A 23,348-nucleotide genomic window follows, 5' to 3' on the forward strand; every position below is an offset into this window, starting at 1 on the left:
AACACAAGAGATTGGTAAAATAATCTATCATTCATATACACAAATGAGTCCTATGCAGCTGTGAAAAATATTTCTGGGTAATTTCTCATACTTTTATAACTGCTACCTTTAAAATGAACCTGTCTTAATATTTTTCCCTTGGTTTGTTTTTAGCACATGATTACACCTGACTGACTGTTATACCATACACATATAATAAAACCAACACTAATTACACAAGGCTAGGAAAAGGCTAAAAGCAGAGGGCAAAGAAAAGCAAAAATCACAAAAAGTTCCAGGCAGCAACTCAGCAATCATCCACCCGAATACAGGTACTCCTCTACAAGTCAATTTTTTAAAATTTCATAAACTGAACTTTGCAAAATTTACATTTATATTATGTAAATAAATTTAATCTAAGCATATCCCAACATTCTTTACGGTAGATAAGAGAAAGTCAGTGTTAGCCATATTTTTCCCAAAGAAAAATTATGACTATACAAATAATTGTGTTATAATCCACCAATTAATTTCTACCGTGTTTCCTCGAAAATAAGACAGGGTCTTATATTTATTTTTCCTCAAGAAGATACACTAGGGCTTATTTTCAGGGGATGTGTTATTTTCCCCTCAAAGCATCAGCCTGCAGCACACACAGGATGACCGGGACTTGACAGGGGGAGCCAACCTTGTTGGTGGGGCTGCCAGCACCTTTCCGGTCACCTCTGGGATAGTAGCTGTCACGATGGGGCAGATGAGAAGGGCTGCTCGTCTTCTTTACCGCTCTGCCACGAAATGCATGGGTTGTGCAGATACACTGCGTAGCCACGCCCATCACTCAGTCTTATTTTCGGGGTAGGGCTTATATTGTGCAAATGCTTAGAAATCCTGCTAGGGCTTATTTTATGGGTAGGTCTTATTTTCAGGGAAACATGGTATTCTACTTGCCACAGTTTAACACACCACAAAATTAAAACTTGGACCTACTACTAAACACTGTCCAGCTACATTATTTGCCTATTTATTCAAGGAAAGGGAGGTCCTTTGTTATCTTTGGGGAATTTGTTGAAATTTAATGGGGTTGGGTGACATACACATACACAGACATATATGTGAATTTTTTTCAAAAAAAAGTCAAAGTTATGTAACAAAGTTATAGCAAGTTTTTCTCACTAAACTGATTCAAGTGCTAATAATTCACAGATCTAGCTAAACCACTGCACATGCCTAAAAGTCCCCCAAAAGAACTCAAATTTTATTATCTTCAGTATCTTCAAACATACTCATGTGTACAATCAGAAGACTATGATATACTCAGCACCAAATAACAAGATATTTCTTGCCTAAGTTTATATTCTAAAATAGAAACAAATGTAGAAACTAGCTTACTACATACATATACAATAATAGTTTAAGGGAAAAAGGCAGGGTGTGATAGAAAAAAATAATGCTTTAAATAGATTAATGCCCAGATACATTAATCTCTGAAGACTATCTTGGCAATAAGAGTCATTTCATTTTAAAATTGGACCCCTTTCCACCATGCCATAAAACCAACCGGTGGCAACTCTCACCGCGACAAATGCTTCACATGCTTTTAACACCACAAAGCTAAAATCATTTACAACTAGTATTTTCTAATTACTTGATAAAAATCACCTCCAAATTTCAAATAGAGAATTTTATTACATAGTCATGGGTGAACTATAACCAAAGAGATTCAAAGAAACCAAATAACCAAATAATTACACAGGTAATCAAAAAATAAAAGGCAGTCTGAGAAGAGGAATGTGAGTTTCTGAATTAACAGCCCATACAACTTCCACCCAGACATCAATTCTTTACATCTGCAGAGCGTAATAAAAAGAGAGCTAGACAAGAAACTGGAAGCCAGGGGTTCTCGCAGGTACTAGGTTCTACAACTTACCAGTCACATATACTGAGACAATAGACCAGGCGTCCTCAAACTAATAAAATGAGGACCCCTGCAATAGACCATTGTGGATTTTAGTTTCACCTTTCATAAAACAATGTTATAGATACTTGGATCTTCCTATTTCATCACTGAAGTTATTCATTGGTTACTAAATACCTGTTAATAATATTGAAACTCAGTTCAGGTTCCAGTTAAGGGGAGACTCACTGGTATAAGACCAGGAATATCATGGCAGAGAAGCATCATACTGTAATACCAGTTGTATACTCACATATTGAGAATAGCAACAAAAGCCTTGAATGAATCAATTTAAAAAACATTCACAAAGTGAGACACCTCCAAGAACTAAATAACATATCTTGACTTTTTTTAAAAGCTAAGAATAGATGGTAATAAAAATTTAATTACCAAATATATCTTTGTGTTCCAGAGCTATTTTCCACTGCCATTCTTCAACTGAAAGCTGGCAGCATCAATTTATCCAGCAAAGGTTGTGAGGTGAGGGAAAAAAAAGTATACAGTCTTTGAGAAATATCTCAAAAGACTTGTATAAGAGAGGGAATATTTTAAGTAATCCAATTTTTTTAAATAAATCCATAACCTCCATAGAGACAACATGCATATCTAATAACTCTGGTGATCACAAGAGGTAACAAATATCATAGGGTAACAAGATTTGGAGAAGATTCACAAATCTGGATGTCATATGTAAAAAGTTCACCCCAGCATTTCCCCCATGCTTCACAGTTCAAATGCCAAAACAGACTCCTTAATCCAATCTTGACTAAAGCTTACAAAAGCCACAGGTCTGATTTCCCATCTCTCATCATTATCAGTTCCAAGTAACATGTGGAACCTTCCACTTCCACTATTAACCATCTCAACCAACCTACCTGATAAACTAATGATGAAACTAGCTTATCTAAGCCAGCAACATCTCAGCCTTGATTATAAACAATAAGTTTAGGTGACTGTCAAAGAATACCATAAATACAGAAATGAATACAAGCAGCCTTTCTGAATTTGAAGGATACAAAGAGTGTCATGTTTTGAAAGTTGCTTTAAATGGAAGTAAAGCAGTAAATATGAAAAAAAGCTGCTAGTCTTTTACTTATTATATAGTTTACTTTTATATCCAACAGAAATCTCTATTACCAAATTCCTACAAAATTTTCAAGAAAATGATTTTTATTTGAAAACGTAAAAATAAAAAAACCTTAGGAGTAGCCTTAATGCATTATGTTGTTCTTGTTTCACATTTAAATTTAGCAGTCTAATCACATCCTAACAAACACAAAGGAAACAGATGTTTTGGCATCCTCGCAGAGACCCAAAACTTCCAGCACCCTGACGCCCCCCCCCAAACACACACACTGATTTCAAAAAACAACAAAGGGTTATCAGTATCTTTAGATGAATGCTGTTAGCACTGTGCGCTCACATCATCAGAAGCTGCTAGGCATTCCACTTATCTGAGAGGCTTCTGAAAATATGCCACTGGTCAAAACAGCAACAGGCCCAGGGAGTTAAAAACATCCCTGGGGGTAACTCTGGACCTATAAAAATGTCTGGGCCGAGTAGTTACATGATCCCTCCAATATTTAATTACTTCTGTGAATGCAAAGCTATACAAAAAAATGCATATTTTAAGTACTTTGTAACTATGAGAAACCAGGGAAGTGGCACCATATAGTGGCAAGAGCACTGAACTGGATGAAGCATATTTGGGCTTGGGGCTGTGACTGACTTGGTCATGACTCCTGCATATCACTTCATGTATCTAAACCCCAAGGGTTAAAGCAAATCCCATACAGTCTCTCTGAAACCTGAAAGACTATGACTCTCCATAAATAAAAATATGTATATACTTTCAGCAAAGCTTTCCCTAAACCTAACTAGATTCATTCATGATTTTAAAACAAATATATCATAGGAAAAAAGTAGTCATTCTCATCTATCAGGTATGTTATCATTAATACTAAACATGTATAACATGTATATATACATAAAGACATGTAATGTGTATGATATAAAGGATTCCAAATTAGAACAACTGATAAGTTGTGAAATAGAAAGTTCTCTTCCAGTACCATTCTCAGGTTTTTCTAATTGCTATTAAAGGGCCTTAATCAAATAGAAAGTTTAATATTACAAAATAAGCAAAGCATGTACAATTAGAATATATAATTTTCTTTAAAAGTTTCAAGTGATAAAATGGTATTAACCCCTTGTGCTGAGATCACAAAAAGGCAGTATTTAAATATAAAAACACTGTCAAATAAAAAAGAGTTTTTTGGCAGGTTTCAAAAATCTTCTTCTACCAACAAATTATTTTTTGTTTCTGCTGGCAGCTATGTGCCATCTTCTAACAATAGGCTGGCTCTTTATCTTTTATCCCAAATCCCCATTAAAAAAAAAAAAAATTACTCAGCAGTCTAAATTACATTGATAGTGATAGTTTTGAAGATTCTCAGACTTGAATAGTAGGGAGGCCTTGCCACACCTAAGCCGGCTTCAAGTAAACAGAAAACCCCTCCACTTCCAGCTAAGAGAGGAAAGGAAAGTTACTTAGATACCTACAGCCCAAAGCATGTGCTCCATATGCACTCATTGTCCCGGGGTACAATGTAAACTACCAAACCACCATACTGAAATCCAGACAACCTACTGTTCCTTTCACCTGCCCCATGGCCTCCTACTCATGCCATTGTTCATGATATTTCCTCTGTATCCCTGGATTACATTGTTCCTGTTGTGTTTACTGAAACTAAGACCCAACTCAAAAGCAGTCATTTACTCTTAACAACAAATATATAGTTTTTCCTTCCTTAGCTTAAAGAGCTGTGTCGAACCCTTTGGCACTTTATGCTGTTTGAACTTTTCTTACTCTATCCCTGATCATAATTAATGTGACCTTACCAGATTATAAACTCTTTAAAGTCTTATTTATCCTTGCTGAGCTGAACTGATTACTAAATTGCAAAAGCTGAGTAATGACAAGGGAACTTAGCAAGTCAGAGTGCTAAGAAAATAAATTATTGTATCTTCTACCAGCATCCATAAAATCTTAACAGGTTAGCTTATTAGTTTGCAAGCAAAATAAAATTTCAGACCCTTCATAATTCTTGACAATCCAGAGCAGGTGTCCTCAAACTGCGGCCCACTGAGGACATTTATCCGGTCCGCTGGGTGTTTTTGCCACCGTGCCTGTCCTGCTTAGCAGCCAACTCCTCCTGGGCCCACAGTGCACATGTGTGGAATGTGCACTGCACTCTCCAACGGCCCTCCAATGGTCTGAGGGATGGTGAACTGGCCCCCTGTTTAAAAAGTTTGAGGACCCCTGATCCAGAGTAAATAGCAGGGAAAAAGGAAGAGTGGAATAAACTTTCCTTATCTGTCTTCTGACCACTAAGTTTTAATTTTAAAAATGTCAAAACCTACTTTTTATTTTACCTTAAATATCTAGAAATCTATATAAATTCATATACAGAAAAATGAGTTAGGCACTATATATACAAAAATAAATCTGACAGGTAAATTCTCAGTTCATTCTAAAACTGTCCTGAGCAAGCTCTCAAGTAAATAATAAAATTCCTTGAACTGTAAAGGTTTCTCTCTTTGACCAAATATTCAAATTTATAGCATTCCGCAAGAAGGGAAAGGTCCACTCACCTATCCAACCAAATCAACCAAATTAACCTCAATAATCAATGAGATGTCCCAGTTTAATTTCCTTAACAGCACAAATATGCCTGAATAATAAGAAACGCAAATTATTTTTGCTATGCTATCTTCTGGTACCTGACAACTAAGCTATTAAATAAAAATAATCAGCATGCAAGTATTCAGGGAAAGAGATAAAAGCAGACACTGTTGATGAGGAGTGTAAATTGAAACACACTTTCTAGAGGGCAATTTTGGAAATACAAACCAAAAGCCTTTAAAATGTAAAGCCTTTGACAGACAATGCAATTTCATTTCTCGTGATTGATCTTAAAGAAATAATTAAAGATGTGTGCAAAGATTTAGCTTTAAGAATATTTACTACAGTGCTGTTCATAATGACAAAAGCTGGAAATAACACAAATATCCAAGAACAGAAAACTAGTTAATTAATCCACAGGAACTCTTAAACTGAAATACTGTCAAGCTATTAAAAGTTATGCAGATAGCATATTTAATGAAATGGAAAATTATTTGTAACATGGCAAGTGAGAAAACTGTTATAAAACAGTGTGTACAGCTACTTTTAAAAGCTATCTGCTTATATACATATTATTAATAGAAGAACCAGCTTTGCATGCAGACATATATAATTTTTATTTTCTTTTTTATCTCTTTTCCTGCAATTAATGTTTTAAAATTATATAATTTAAAATATGTATATTTCTAAAAAAACATTAATTAATAATTGCTTAATGCTTAACTCTATAAAGATTGTGAGTGACATAAAACACGTAAATAACAGACCAGTTTAAGAAGTCAGAAAGTTAGAAAAGGGATAAAGAGGCAGCTAATTCTATAGAGAAACCAAAATGAGATGGGTTCTACACATGAACATTAAATTTAGCTTTGAACTTCTTGGCAGCTTATAATCTATAGTAAAGAGAGTCAACATACTCTCACACCATCTGATGAGAGAAAATGCATTAATTCTTCACAATACAAAGTATCCTGAGAATTTAGGAACAGAAACATGTTCTTGATTCAAAAGAGGAATTTGTCTTTAGGTTTTTATATGAATATCAAAATAGACTATATCTTCAACAGAGGTCTTACAAGTATTAACTGAAAAATTGACATTCAGTTATTATAATTCAATATCAAAAATATTATTTATAAGAATTAAACTTTAAAAGCCTAGAGGAATGGAATATTAGACTAACCTTAAGTTTGTCTTTTCATAATGCACTCATATAAAGCACCTATTGAAGTGCATGGCACAGAGAAGATGGCTCAATGTCGGCTTTCTTTCCCTCCCAATTAACCTAATCAGATTTGAACTGTGTCAGCACCACACCAATCAGAGACAAACATTGCAATCCAATTTACTCAAGAAGCATTCATTAAACACCTCCAATGTACCAGACACTATGAAAACATATACTGAAATGATTTCAAAAAGTTTTTTCTAAAAGAAACACTATATTTTTCCCCAAAGTATTACTACATTATCAATTCATAATAAAAACAGAATTCTAAAGTCATTAAGACCAATTGGAAATCAACAACTGAAAAATGGTTGAGAAAACATCAGCCAGCTTAGCCAACTCTAGTATCCTAAAATTAATCAATAACATCCTAATTAACATCTTGAAATAAGCTTCCTAGGGAAATCCTTCAGCCTGCCAAAGAAATGTTATTTAAATAAAAAAAAAAAACAACTCAGTGAATACTTCATAAACTTTCAAATAACCCACAAAGGGTTTCACTGCAAGGTCACTAAATAAATAGCTTCCAAATGGTGTCTCTTTCCATAAACTGGTGTAAATATGTAGGGGTACATCAAAACATAAAAGCAAATCACAAACAAGGCTTAATTTTTTAAGTAAATAAAATTACCACTAAGACCCTTTACATTGTCCCTTTCAAGAAATGAATGCAATTAAATTCTCATTTTGAAATTCTGCTGCTAAATAGCAGTCATTTATTTGGGCTTCAAAATAATGTATCCATTTTTTTAAAAAGAACACAAATGACTAGTCTAAAAAACAGTAAGCCAATACATTCAAGAAAAGCAGGGACACCAGACTGAAAGATAAACCATAAAAAGAAAAACTATGCTTCTAATTAAACCATTTAGAAAACACAGCTTAGTAAAGAAAAAAATAAATACACTGAATTGCAAAATAACTTCAAAAGCTCAAAACCAACTAAACTTTTAAACTCTGACCAATGATGAAAGGAAACAAATGGTAGACATTTCACAATGGAACAGAATGCTGCTGGACTTAACAACTTTAAGCTTCTGTTTAGGGTAAATAAAAACAGAACACTAATTTTGCCCCAGATTTCTTTCTAGGGTTTTTTTTTTTTTTTTTTTTTTTTTACAAATTAGTTAAATTTCACTTTAGCTCATTTAGACTGGTATCTGAAAGTGGTTTAAAATAATACTATGAATAAAGCAAGCAGATAATTATCTCTTTTCATTTATAACCATTTTCCATTCAAAGGAAGCACAATTGTTTCCCATTCACAGGAATTCCATCTCCCTCTTACTCTGTACCATCCATCTATCTTAATTTTCAATGTTATTTAAAAACTCCTTTAAGATTAAGGACTTCCTTCAAAATACTGCTACTGTACACAGAAAATAAATTGCCAAAATGCCTAGGCTTTCTGCACATTTGCAAAATATGCCACAGTCAACACCCCACGTGTTTCCTGAGGACTCTGCTTCTTGCTTACCTGACCCTCCACTGCCACATACTTGAGCTCTCACTCAAGTATACCCTCAATAATTATTAGCAGTTACTTTTAATCAAAGCCTAAAATGATTTCCCACTGCCACATATTGAAAAATTAAGGTTACATTCTTACAAAGCTCCTTCATGAACTGCAGAGTCTTGATAATTGTTCTCACCAGGAAAATGTATTTAAATTTGTTTTCATCAACTCATTTATTCAACTTCTAATGGTTCCCTCTAGTTTTCGTCTCTTGAGCTAATCACCATCTTTTATAGAACTTAGTTACTGAAAATTCACATCGTTTCATGAGACTAAATAATAACTAGAATTGGTGAGAAATAATTTCTTCCTAATTTTACCTGGTTTAAACATGTCAAATATGACTCAATATTATGAAATAAATTAACACTTAAATTTCAAAGAGATTTCTGCACCCCTGTCTGCCTGTAGCAACACTGACTAGAAGTCTTTGGGTAATTTCTAGCAGGCGTGAGATAATTTGTGAGATTCCTAATTTTTACTGAGAATAGTGCCAAAGAAAATGGGCTACCTTAATGTGCATCACAATCTTCACCTTATTACATTAACTATTTTCTTCAAAAACAATTCCTCCATGAAATCACCACTAACATTTGCTACTACTTTCACCACTTCAAACCAAAAGTACTCCAACTAATGTTTTAGAACAGCTTGAATATAAACCAAAAATGTATAGCTGTGTTGGATGAATAATATATGTGCCTGCTGTTGTGTGTGTTTTCTGTGATTAAGCTCTAGTATATTAATAAATCATCTGTTTCTTTAATTTAATTATATAATTATATATACCTCACCCACTATCACATAAATATGGATAATTTTATAATAATGACCTGAGGTTTCTTGGGGGTAATTTTAATGAGCATTTAACCCACGATGAAATATGGAAAGACAGGTATTTGTTATCTGATAATTTAAATATACACAGCTACTTCAAAATATTATTTTACAGTCAGCTTTTTTAAAAAGTGAAAGAAATTCAGAAGAAACATAATGAGACAGCAAACATTTACCTTGAGCACTATTTTTGTTCATTAAAATTTATAAGCCAAGCATATCTTTCCACCGTTATATAAATGTGCAAAGGATATCAAGAAGCATGAGCACAGTATGTTTTTTACTTTTAAAAGTTATATACTTTTATATAAAGTGTTAACAACCATACATACACAAACACACACACACACACACACTCCCCACACACCACCCCCCACTCGGATATAACCAAAGTAAAGAAGATGGATGGACGAAAACCTAATTTGTTTAAAATGTTCATTTTAATTTTTAAGAGAGATTTTCTGCTTTAACAGAAAAATCACTAACTTGTAATAAATTGCTTTACCTGTTTAAATCACCTATTAGTGATAGCAACATTAATAGAATCAAACAATAAAGTTAGTTGGGTATTTAATTTAAAAATATATATTATCAATCCAAATATAACACATTTTAAAATTATTAATATTATGGATATACTTAAAACTGGATATTTAAAATGTAATTACACAACTATATCACACTTAAAGTTAATCATAAAATTTATGAAACAATCATGATTTATAAAATTATTTTAAAAGGACATTTTAGCCATATTAACAACCATCTACTGTCATTATTAACTTACTCTTTAATATATTGTATATAACCACACCCTTCTAGAATATTTGCTATAGCTCAAATAAGAAAATTTCTCCATTTCCCAATAGATAACCAGCACTTTTGAAAAGAAACTTGTTGAAAAATGAAGCTTAAATTAATTTCACACTAAGTCCTGGACATAATTACAAAACAGAATAGATGTCTACTTCCTAGAATTATTATAACTTCCTGAGAAGACATTAGAGAAAACTCAAGGATGTCTCTAGTGAGAGAGATGGAGCATTCTTAGGTTAGAATGAAAGAGATCGTGATCAACAACCTCCACACTGTCAAATTAAGTGGTCAATTCTGTAATATCACCATATTCAGACTCTCAGCAGCATTTGATATAGGTTTATACTCCATTCTTTTTGAAATACTTCCTTCTTCATGCTTTCATAACACCAGCATCTCCTAGTCTTCCTCCTATACAGCTGGCTGCTCCTTCTCAGACTCTTGTAGTCTCTGTTCCTCTAGCTAATCCCTAAATGTCAGAAGGCTCACAGCCCTCATGTCTTCTTTATCTACACCTTTTCCCCCAATCTTCTCATCCAAAATAATGGCTTTAAATACACATAGATGCTGATGAGTCCCAAATCTATAACCTCAGCCCTGATCTCCCTAGGTTCCTTTATCCACTGCCTTCTCCACAAGTCCACTTAAATGTCAAACAGAACTCTTGATTTTCCACTACAGTTCTGCTCCTCCCTAGTCTTCCCTGTAAAAGCAAATGACAATATCATTCTTCCAGCTATTTATCATCCTCTTTTCTTCACACTCTACATCAATGCATCAGCAGGACCTACTTCTAAAATAGGGCCCAAATCAGTCTGCTTCTCACTTGATGGGTTATATTACCTAAAGATCAATGTTTCTTTAGGAATGAAAAGGAAAAGCTGGTTACAGATGCTGACAGAGACAGCACTTATACGCATGAAAAGACTGATTGAAAATCTGTAAAGAAAACCAGCAACGATGACTACTCAGAAGCACACTAGATGCAATCAAGGAAGAGAATTCAGAGCCTGAAGGAGAAGAGTAAAAAATGCAACCAAAATGTTTGTACTCTCATATTTTCTTGAAATAGAAAAAAAAAAAAAAAAAGAAATGAAGAGAAGGTAGAGAGTCAATTTAGAAGCAACTCTACTCCAATCTCAGTAACCTTTACCATTTGAATGATTGAGTTCTCCAGTTTCTCTAAAAGAACAACATGGGAAAAGAAAAAACTTTTGGCAAACATTTGTTTTCATTTTACTAGCATCCTGAAATAGTAAGTGCAAAGAAAAAGGGAATATGAATTTGAAAACTAAAAGAGAGACATATGAACAGTAATTAAGTTACTACATACTGTACAGAGATCTTTATATTGCAGCTTTTGGAATTTTGTGTCTGTGTTTCCAGCACATAGTTCCACGTAACCAAGAACAACTTGAAACACGGTATTGTGGATGGCTTGGGTGAAGTGCATGTGAAGTTGATCCATTGCTGTCTGTGGGCAGAAAAAAACATACAACATAATTTCATGTTATTAATGTAAATAAATTTCAACACATTGGAAAAACACAGGAAAAACATCTTTATCAATTATATCCATAGCACAAAGATCACTATTATTCCCAGAATTATAACAGTAGTGTAGGTTATTTGCAAATAACCCTTCACATAACCACAACACACAAAGCTCAAGCTAAATCAGAATCATGATCACTAATCTGTTGCTTTGTATTTATAACTGGTACTCATCCTGCTCTTCCTCAAACATGCATAATCACACCTCTGGATCCCATATGCCATCTGATAATCATTCTCATATGTCATTCAGAACATTTCTCAATGGTTGCCTTCTCATAGAACCTTTCGTGACTAACCTACATAAATCAGTACTTTCCATCAGTGCAACCATTTACTGATTTGTATTTCTTTGAAGCACTTGTTACCACCTGGTATCACATTCATTTCCAGGTGTACCTTAGAGATATTGCAGGTTCAGTTCCAGACCTCCATAATAAAGCTAATATCACAATAATGTGAGTCACATGAATGTTCTGGTTTCCCAGTACATATAAAAGTTATGCTTACACTATATTACAGTCTATAAGTGTACAGTAGCATTATGTCTTACAAAAACACTGCACCCAGCTTGACTAAAAAATACTTTATTGCTAAAAAATACTAATGATCATCTCTGCCTTCAGTGGGTCATAATCTTTTTGCTGGTAGAAGGTCTTGCCTCAATGTTGATGGCTGCTGACTTATCAGGGTGGTGGATGCTGAAGGCTGGGTAGCTGTGGCAATTTCTTAAAATAAGACAATAATACAGTACATCACATTTGACTGACTCTTTCTTTCATGAAAGATTTCTCTATACATTACAATGCTGTCTGATTAGCATTGCACCCACAGAACTTCGTTCAAAACTGGAATGAATCCTCTCAAACTCTGCCACTGCTTTATCAGCCAAGTTTATGTTATATTCTAAATCTTTGGTTGTCATTTCAACAATGTCTATAACATCTTTACCAGCAGTAGATTCCATCTCAAGAAACCACTTTCTTTGCTCATCTGTAAGAATTAACTCCTCATTCACGCAAGTTTTATCATGAGATTTCAGGAGTTCAGTCATATCTTCAGGATCTGCTTCTAATTCTAGTTCTTTTGCTTCCACCACATCTACAGTGACTTCCTCCACTGAAATCTTAAACCCCTCCAAATTATTCAGGAAGGCTGGAATCAACTTCTTCCAAATTCCTGTTAATGTTGATATTCTGAAATCCTCCCATGAATCACAAATGTTCTTAATGATATCTAGAATGGTAAATGCTTTCCAGAAGGTTTTCAATTAACTTTGTGTATATCCATCACAGAAATCACCATCTATGGCAGCTATAGCCTTATGAAATGAATTTCTTAAATAATAAGACTTCAAAGTCAAAATGACTCCTTGATCCATGGGCTGAAAAATGACTGTTGTGATAGCAAACATAAAAACAACATTGATCTCCTTGTACATCTCCACCAGAACTCTTGGGTACCCAGGTGCAGTGTCAATGGGCAGTAATATTTTGAAAGGAATCCTTTTGTATGAGCAATAGGTCTCAACAAGGGGCTAAAATATTCAGTAAACCATGCTATAACAGATATGCTGTCATCCAGGCTTTGTTGTTCCATTTATAGAGCATAGGCAGAGTAGATTTAGCATAACTCTTAGGAGCCCTAGGATTTTCAGAAGGGTAAATGAGCATTGGCTTCAACTTCAAGTCACAAGCTGCACTAGCCCCTAACAAGAGAGTTAGTCTGTCCTCTGAAACTTCAGAGCCAGACATTGACTTCTCTCTGGCTATGAAAGGCCTAGATGGCATCTTCTTCCAATAGAAGGCTGGTCATCTACATTAGTTTCTAATGTAGATGTTGTTGTTTAGTGTAGCCACCTTCATCAATGATCTTAACCAGATCTTCTGGATAACTTGCTGCAGCTTCTATATCAGCACTTGCTGTTTCACCTTCTACTTTTATGTTATAGAGAAGACTTCTGTCCTTGAACCTCATGAACCAAACTGCTAGCTTCAAACTTTTCTTCTGTAGCTTCTTCACCTCTCTTAGCCTTCATAAAATTGAAAAGAGTTAGGACCTTGCACTTTGGCTTAATTTTAATTAGACTTTGGCTTAAGGGAATGCTGTGGCTGGTTTGATCGTCTACCCAAACCCCTCACACTTTCTCCACATCAACAATAAGGCTGTTTCGCTTTATTTGTGTGTTCACTGGAGGAGCACTTTTAATTTCCTTAAGAACTTTTCCTCCTTACTTTAATTCACATTGTACACATGTATCAAAATAGTGCATGTACCCTGTAAAGATATACAACTATATGTACCTATAATAATTTTTTAAAAATTTTTAAAAGAACTTTTCCTTTGCATTCACAACTTGGCTAACTGAAACAAGAGGCCTAGCTTTCAACCTACCTCGACTTTCAACATGTCCTCCTCACTAAGCTTAATTGTTTCTAGCTTTTGATTTAAAGTCACTCTTCCTTTCACTTGAACACTCCGAGGCCACGGTAGCGGTTATTCACTGGCCTAAATTCAATATTGTTGTGTCTCAAGGAATAGGATGGCCCAAGGAGAGGGAGAGAGATGGAGAAATGGCTGGTTGGTAGAATAAAACAAAGTATGCCTGTCTTTCTTTAATGCTTGTATTCCTCAATAGAAGGTAAGATACATGAAGACCTAAATCCAGGGGCCTAGGGTAACGCACATAGTAGGTAACAAGAAGTATTTAAGGAATGTAAGACTTAACCTTATGTGGGAAATGAGAAGTTATAATCCCGTTTTCAGAAGCCTTTAAACATGTTCCTCAAAATTGCCACGTCTTTCTTCTTGGATTTTTTCTTAGGTATGGCTTAAGACGTGAAAACAATAACCAGCCAAATTTCTTTATTCAGAATTTAAAACGTAAATGGAGTTTAAATGGTTGCATAAAGTCTTAAATTTCCTTCTAAAAGAGAATACCACTTAAGGGTAGAAAACATTTATGTCTATCAGTTAAATGTTGTATAGATAAATGTATCATCCTGTACACACGAAAGATACAATTAACTTTGAAACAATGGCTCTTGTTTCAAGTTTTTCAAGGTAGCCCTGGAACAATAGGAGTATACAAAGACATGCATTTTCAAAAAAGTTATGGCATTTTGGGGGTAACAGTACCCTTTAAAAATGTGATAAATGCAATGGACCTGTTTTACAGAGAAATGTACACAATGCACAAAGTTTACATAACATTTTGAGGCAGTCATTCTAACCAATCTAGGAATCTATGAAGTCCCAAATTAAAAAGTCCTGTTTCAGGACTAAGACCTGAGATAAAAGGGACTACAAATCATCTCCCATTGAATTATTTTATATATTAATACTTTTTTAAAAACTACATAAAATTGAGAAAATATTAAACCTGACAAATACTTAATAGTTCAAAATATAGTTCTGTAATGTTTTCATCACACTACATATATTCTGAGTCTATGTGAACAACCATGCTACCACTGTTAAATTCAGCAGAAAAATGTACACTGTTAAATGAAACTTAAGGGCACTACATGAATAATATTCAAACTTAATCATAAAAGTCAAGAGATTAGTGATTAGGGAAAAAGAAAATATCCTTTTGAAACAAACCTGTGTTTTTCCAAGAAGTCGATAAGCTTGTTGAACTTTTGTATAATGGTTAATATCAAAATTCTTGCAGATTTTGGAAAGAGCTACATCCAGCTGTTCCTATGTAATTAAAAGAGGAAGGTAGAGGTAGTTAAGAAATTATGTTTTTAAGGTAATGAGAAGAAAATACTAAGACTAATCTCTCACCTTTAATTAATACCTAAATATATTTGCTATCACACTGGATTTAATAGTAAAAAAAGGCTTAAATAAAATTACAGTAAGTTGTAATTGTAATTTATTAGCTACTATAATCAAGTTATGAAGTTTACTGAGATATTATCAACATAGAAGTTTCTACTATGAAACCCATGCCTAGTGTTTCAAAGGAAACAAAATAAATGCAATCATTTAAGGAATTTTATTTTTTATTTTTACTTAATTTTATGTTTTCTCAGATATCTGCTAAAATATAATTTTTAATTATAAAGAATATAATATAATGAACAAAATTTGTGGGACTACTGAAAAATAACAAAACAATCTTTCTATTATCATTGAAAAGTAATTCTCACCAAAAAATAGATAGACCTTAAAAGTATAAAACTCAAAGTTTAAGCTTATATATCTAAATACACTACTTTGTTTATGGGTTTCTCTTTCAGTGACTTCATTTTTAAATAATAATTTTCTATATAAGTATAGAATAATACTATATATTAAGAGTAAAGAAATACTGAGCTCTCAATAGAAACCCCTCATTAAAAATATTCAGGGAATTGTTTACTTAAGGGACTTAAAGTAGTTGTTTTTTGATTATCAAATAAATTGGCATTCTTACAATTAACAAATAAATGCATCTATGATCAAACACTACTTTCATAAAAGGTCATTTGAAATTCCAACTTCAATTTTTATAAATACTCTTATCAGGAAAACAACAAAATAAAATAGTAGAAGAAATCAAATAATTCTTATTAAATTTATTAAAATTTATACCCTACTTTGCAAAGATTGCCAAGTAAATCTAAATATATATAGGAAGAAAAACAAAGCTTCATGCTCACAATAACATCTTTTCCTTTCCAGTTTCTACATTTTTGATGAACTGTATGAGATATCATTATAAGGTTTAGGAATTCAGAAGAGTTTTCATCAGCCAATAATCACTCATAAGTAATTTAACTCATTAGAATAAAAAATAATTGATAATCAAAATATAATTAATACATGGAAAAGTATTTTGGCTGCTACAATTTACATGAGAACCATCTATGACTAAAAGTCTGGAGATTTTTCTGGAAATGGTGATATTATCAAACAATGTTTTGAGATCCCATAATTCCAAAAGTATTAATGAGTTTACAAGTATATTAACACTAACTTGGTCACACATATACATTCCAAATGAAATACAGATGGTCCTCAACTTGTGATGGGTCACCTTAGGATTTTTCCAACTTAATGTGGTGTGAAAGTGATGCACATGCAGCAGAAACTGTATTCTGAGTACCCATGCAATCATTTTGGTTTTCACTTTCAGTACCGTATTCAACAAATTATATGAGGTATTCAACACCTTATTATAAAAAATAAATAAATAAAGGGTAGCAATCTAGAAACACTGGTTATAACACAGTAACACAAAAGCCAAAACATAATGTTGCACCTATGCTATTCAAAAACATCTAAAAAGAAAAAGTCATATAATTTTTGGTATAACCCTTCTTACCTCAATTTGTTCTAAAGTATCTTGCAGCTTTGAATTCAGTTCACTATTAAATAAAACACAGAGTGAAATGAGTCTACCTTTCAAAGAGACAGTGCTAATATACAAGACATACAAGCTGAATAAAACATCAACAAATTCAAAGATCCACAGTATGAGCAGTAAGATGTGCTGGTGAAATGTACACATAAGCCTTGCAGCATTATTTCTAACAGACAAAAACTTGAAACAATATAATTGTATATGAATAATTAAATGATAAGTAAAGTGTGATATAGTCCATAATGACTACAGCAATGAAAATGTATCACCTGAGTCTCAAAAGCATAATGTTGGGCAAAAGAGGTCAGTACATATACTGTACGATTCCATTCATTTAAAGTTTCTAAACAAGCAAAACTAACTTTGGTGACAGAAGTCAGAATAGTGATTGCCTTAGATTACCTTGGAAGAATAACTGGGATGGTACATGAAGGAAGTTCCTGTGGTATTAGAAATGTTCTATTTTTAGGTGGTAGTTACACAGTTATGTTTACTTGGTAAACATTTATTAAATTATGCAGCTAATTTTTTAACTAGATTTTTTTCCCTTTAATTCTTACTAGGTTAGTAAAAAAAAGACAGAACATTATTTGAATTATTATATCTGATTACTAAAAAAGATTTACGATGTCTAATAAAACAAATACAATCATAGAGAAAATATTTAAACAAAAAAGATTAAAACTTAATTATTCTTTTTTTTGTTTTTTATTTCAGCATTTTATGCGGGTACAAAAAGTGGCAGATACACATAAACACATGAAAATAATACAAGGTTTTTTTCACAAAACCATACAAGGGTTTTTACTGGTATCTGCTGAAACCACATGCAGCACACACATTCTACCCCCTAATCCCTCTGTTCATTTATTTGACAAATACCATCAACCAAACATTGTACAACATCCTCCAAAAAGATGTCAGGGATAGCTGTAAGCAGGGGTCTAACTTCACATAACACACTGTTTTCAAATGGCTTATATGTAAAAGGCTTTAGGCAAGGCAAACACTCTCCAGTCCTGTGGGCCCTACCATTCCCTGCTGTCTTAAACCTGGCAGCTTCACATTTGTTACCCACCTGGTCCTATGTAGCTCTTAATGCAGAAATAAAATCACCTTAATCTCCTGCTTTAAAACATATAGTGGCTCCCCATTAAACTAAAGATAAAGCCCCAAATTAGTATGGCATGTAAAACCTTTAACAATCTGACATAAAAAATTAACTTCTTATTCAGTTTTCAATTCCTGTATTTTAGCGGTACGGACTGTGCGCAACTCCCTAAATAAACCCCAGACTTTCACACCCTAGGTTCTTGCATATAGTGTTCACAATAACTAGAATATCCCTTCTTCTTTCCTCATTCACAAATGTCCAACCATCTTTCCCTGCCCAATTCAATGCCATTTTCTCTGGCAAGTCCTTTCCTGCTAACTAACTGCTCCCGTAAGTTTCATAATACTCTGTATACAGCACCCTGTACTATAGTAAGAAATACTGTGACTGTGTCTCCAAGGCACAAGCCTACAAAACACTGTGGCTTATTCCCCAGTGACTCCCCAGAACTAAACTCACTATCTGACTCAGAGAAGGTAATAAATATTTCCTGAATCAAATTTTCAATCCAAAGAAAAGTGGCAAAATTGTGCCATCATTATATTAGCCCCTGTTTTCTACCTCAATAAATAAAACTAAAGCATTAGAAGAAAAGGGAGGAGGATGTTTTAAAAGAAAAAGAACCACATTAGATCCTGGGTCTATAGGTGCCTTTGCAATAGAAAAAGAGAAAAGCAGAGACAAAGGTGATTCTACTCTTCTATTACATGGAGTTAAAATGTTTGTACCCTCATAATACCCTGAAATAAAATTTTAAAAAAATAATACAGGATAGATAAGATCCTAAATAAAACTGTGAATGTAATTTGAAAAAAAAAAAAAAAAGTTCACCCAAGGCTGAAGCTAGAATGGCAAGGAAACCTGGAATAAAGAGTAATTCAGAACTGGTAAATATATTCTTTTAGGGAATATTTTGAGTTTGGAGAAAAAACAAATATATCTAAATTCATTCACAGGGGAGAGTAATGATTTATTCAGCTTCCCTACCAAAAAAAAAAAAAAATTGAGCTTTAGTGTTTATGTATGAAATTATCATAAATCTAGATATTTTTATTGCTGCTATTATTTACAGTTAAATAACCTATAAAATATGCATTGTGTTAATACAAACATAGTAATGTAAATAGCATGCAGAAGATTATAAATGCAAAATCTATAATCAAATATTTTTGTTATATTAAAAATTATTTCATTTATATTATTTCAAAATCTACAACTACAATTTGACAACAATTTACTAATTTAAAATATATATATATAAGTTATGTGCTTAAAGAGTGGGCATTAACTGTACAGCTTTTAAAAAAGCCTTTAGCCATCATTTAGAAATGTGAATTCAAGCCATTTCAATTAATCAAAGCATGTTAAAAGGATCTATTCATAAACATTTTGATAAATAAAAGCTACATAATGGTCAAAAAATTACTAGTTCTAAGATGGAAGGCTAAAAGCTCTTAAAAGCTATCTGCAAGCTGAATGGGATGAATCAAGCAATTCTGCAGAGCATTTTTACCATCATTACAGAAAATATTAAAGATAACATACCCATAAAAAACTAATAGTATTCTTTTAAATAGCTGATATAGGACACAAACACACTAAACAAGAATGAGTCCTAGAAAGATTACATACAAATCAAGAATTTGAACAAATCTGACTATACAAAAATATACTAATAAGATGGTATAGAGATAATTAGCATCTAAATGACCTTTCCTTGCTTTGTTATTAACAAGCTATATGATTTAATATAAATCCCTCAATATCTCTGGGCATCAGATTCCTTTATTAAGGCAGGCAAGATCAAAAGGAGTACTTCTAGCTGTTTCATGATTCTACTATACATTGAACACCACTTTCCCAATTTCCACACCTTTGTACATGGTTCAGTAAAGTTCTAAAACTTTTAGAATGGACTTAAGTAGATGGATTTCCAGGTTTATACTGTATGTCCATGGCCCCAGGACATTCCAGTCTGTTTAGATCAGAGCCTACTCCAGTGGTTTCAATATACTCACAGGAACCAGAGAATGTATCAACAGATCTCAAAGAAAACCTGATTTTCAAACACTGTGAAGCTAAACCAACAACTCTGAAGTACCATGAAGTATCCACATGATCCTTCAAACCAGGTATGACCAGACTATAATAAAACTCCTGGGATCACTTTGGATCTAGCTAGATCTCCATCTTCACTCTGTTCAGAAATCCCTGACCTAACCTAGAACACAATCATTCACCACAAAGTTCAGAGTCCATTACTAAGAATACTAAATACTAAAAACATCTCCAAACTATATGAACTATAATTCTAGAACAGAGATCAGAGACCACAGGCCAAATCCAGCCAGTAGCCTATGTTTCTAAATTAAGTTTTATTGGAACATAGCTACAACCATTTCTTTACATATCATCTATTACTATTTTGGGATTATAAGAGCAGAAGTGAATAGTTGCAACAGAGACCTAATGGCCTGCAAAATCTAAAATATTTATTATCTGGCCCTTGAAAGACAAAGTTTGCCAAGCCTGTGCTAAAAGACTTTTTAGTTAGTCAAAAAGGAAAATTTACACACACACACATGCATATGTTTATATCCGTATTGAAGATTTTAACTAAAATTGTATAAATGTATGTCATTCACACATCTTTTGACTTAGAGCCTTTTCATTTGACCGAAGTTTTAACTTCTTAGTCTCTTAGTCTCGTATGTGCCAAATCAAAAATAAACTGTCTTCAATTTTAAGTTTCATTTTCTCATAGATGAAGCAGGAACTTGAAGACAAATATAAAGAAATCCAAATGCCAAATCACACTGAGTTACCTTATATACCCCCATTTCTATGAACTGTCTCACAACAAATTCTAAAGGAAATTTATTTTTAACGATACATTTTGTCTTTCCAACTCATTCCACTTACCTTCAAAAACTAGTTTCGTTTCATAATTCATTCTTAGAAAGGCTACTCAAATTTTGGCATTTCAATTTCATTTTAGAAAAATTGATAATAATTAAGGGTAATGTTTTACAAGTAAAAGCTGATGATTTTTTTTTAAATTTGTCTCATTTCATTATTTACTTAATCAACATACAAATACAGTAACAAACATAACTGATAAAACAGGTTGAGAAAAAAATACAATTAACTCTAATAAGTACACAACTCAGTTACTGAAACACAATTATAAAAATTGGACTACTAGCCATGAGCTCCCACTATATACAGTAGCTATTACATTACTAGACAGTATAGTGTAGTAGTGATTAACAACACAGCTCTGTATGCCAATGGACCTGAGTTTAAATCCTGACTGTGCTACTTACTCCAGAAAACACGGATTTCCTCATCTAAAAAACACAGATGATGCCACCACCTCTGAGGAATATTTTATGAATACTAAGTAAGATAATCACAATGATTAGTACAATGCTTGACACATATCAAAGGCCAAAAAATTTCAAATATTATCATAACCACCGTCACTATCACCATCATCATGATTCAATTTTTAAAAGCTAGACAATAGATCTTTAGTGAGAAAATATTATTAAAATCTAATTTAGAATTATTGTACAGTCAGTGCTGCTATAGCTAACAGTGCCTAGCTTCTACTCCCACTCCTATAAATGTCAATATTTTCCATTCCTGCAGGGGGGATGAGATGAGTCACTGGCAATATGAATATCTACAATGGTCTTTTGTTTGCATACTCTGCTCTTTATTAGCATATTATTCCACAGTCCCCATATTAATAGCCTGTTATTACAACTCCTAGAGAATAAATTTCCAAAGCTCTTGGTATAATGAGTAACACAGCATCTCATGCAGTAAGCATTAAATAAATAATACTTCACTCTTATCCTATCATCTAGAGTGAAGACTTTGACATAGATGACTTTTCCAAATGACTTGAAATTTTAGACCACCAAGGAAAAAAAGAAAATCCTAAAAATTTCTAAAGAAAAGAAAAGATACCATTTATAATGAAATAACAAGAACGGCATCTGACTTCTGTCTTACAAAACAAGAGGGAAAAAAAGAAGACAACTAGAACAATGATTTTCATTATTCTGAGAAAAAAATAATTTTTCTTTCAATTGTTAATATGGATTAAATTAAACTAATTCCAAAATTTTAAAGTTTACTCCCATGTACCCCATATCAAAAAAATGTCTATCAGAGTAACTATAACAATACAAGACAAAGGAATACACAAAAGAAGAATATCATATAAGAAATAATAGCAGCTGAATAGGACCTTTGAAAAAGTGAAAAATATTCAACAGAAATTTAAAAAATACTAATGGACCTTGATTTCCATTTAGAGACAAAGGACTACTTTTCCTATTTTATAAGTTCAATCACTCTACTTAGTTCTGTGGATAACAATATTTATATAATCATAATACATACATGATATCTATTAATTTTTTTAGAAGTAAACCACTGAAAAAGCACATAAGACTTAATTATAGTTGCAAAAAGAATATAAATGTTATAATCTTAATCAAGTAAAACAATAGTTTTACTAACAAAACCTAGAAGGTGGAAAGGGGAAGAAAGTAAAGGAAGTAGACCAAATCCCCATCTCCTATTGATATTTTGTTATGGGGAAGAAACTGATGAGGCAATAGATAATTATCTACAGAGATAAATCAGGAAAAAAAATATCTTACTGTAGTATTCAAAATTACAATGACATCTAGTAAGAAAAAATTAGTAAGCTGTAAAAGTGGATTACTCAGAAAGAAAATGGTGAGTGGGGCAAAGAGAAAAACTTTTATCTTTTCTTTAAAACACTTCCGTTTATTATGTTTTTTGCCATGTGTAGATATTATTTTAAAACAGTTCAAAATGGAGAGGAAGGCAGAGGAAAACAAATTAAAATAAAAGAATGCAGATGGTGTCAGGGTAACATGGTATCAATAACTCCGTCCAAGCTAACTGAGCAAGGACTCAGGATCTAGGAAATGGATCCAGCTAACATGCCTGGTGACCCAGCAGAAACACTCAGTGTTCAACCATTACTCCAGACAGGGTTCCTAATGGCCCCTGACCTGAGCCTAGAGAAACAGAAAGCAGATACATCTTGCTAGAAACACATTAAGAACAACAGGGGAAGAAAAGTCCCTAGTACTGCTGTGTTTGTAGATAAAAGCTATGTTCATTTCCTGTATAATGTACAGAAGTTCTACAATCTACAATTTTCACTAAACTGCCAAGATCATATTCTGACAAAAAATAAAAGGATACTTTAAAAATTATGAGAAATTAAATACATCTATGATAAAGTACAGTACTCAACA

The 23,348-nt window shown here is 33.0% G+C and overlaps 1 protein-coding gene across 1 annotated transcript in view; it reads right to left on the reverse strand.

Annotated features, from left to right (window-relative positions):
* VPS50 (VPS50 subunit of EARP/GARPII complex) overlaps positions 1-23,348 on the reverse strand; it is a 109,767-nt gene that overhangs the window by 57,486 nt on the left and 28,933 nt on the right. The window contains exons 10-12 of the mRNA XM_012779642.3: positions 16,887-16,929; positions 15,176-15,274; positions 11,349-11,489 (exon numbers count right to left, since the gene is read on the reverse strand). Of these exons, the coding sequence (XP_012635096.1) occupies positions 11,349-11,489; positions 15,176-15,274; positions 16,887-16,929 (283 nt within the window). The remainder of the gene's footprint in view (positions 1-11,348; positions 11,490-15,175; positions 15,275-16,886; positions 16,930-23,348) is intronic.

The sequence above is a fragment of the Microcebus murinus genome, chromosome 9 (genome assembly GCF_040939455.1).
Source record: "Microcebus murinus isolate Inina chromosome 9, M.murinus_Inina_mat1.0, whole genome shotgun sequence".
Classification (NCBI taxonomy): Eukaryota; Metazoa; Chordata; class Mammalia; order Primates; family Cheirogaleidae; genus Microcebus; species Microcebus murinus.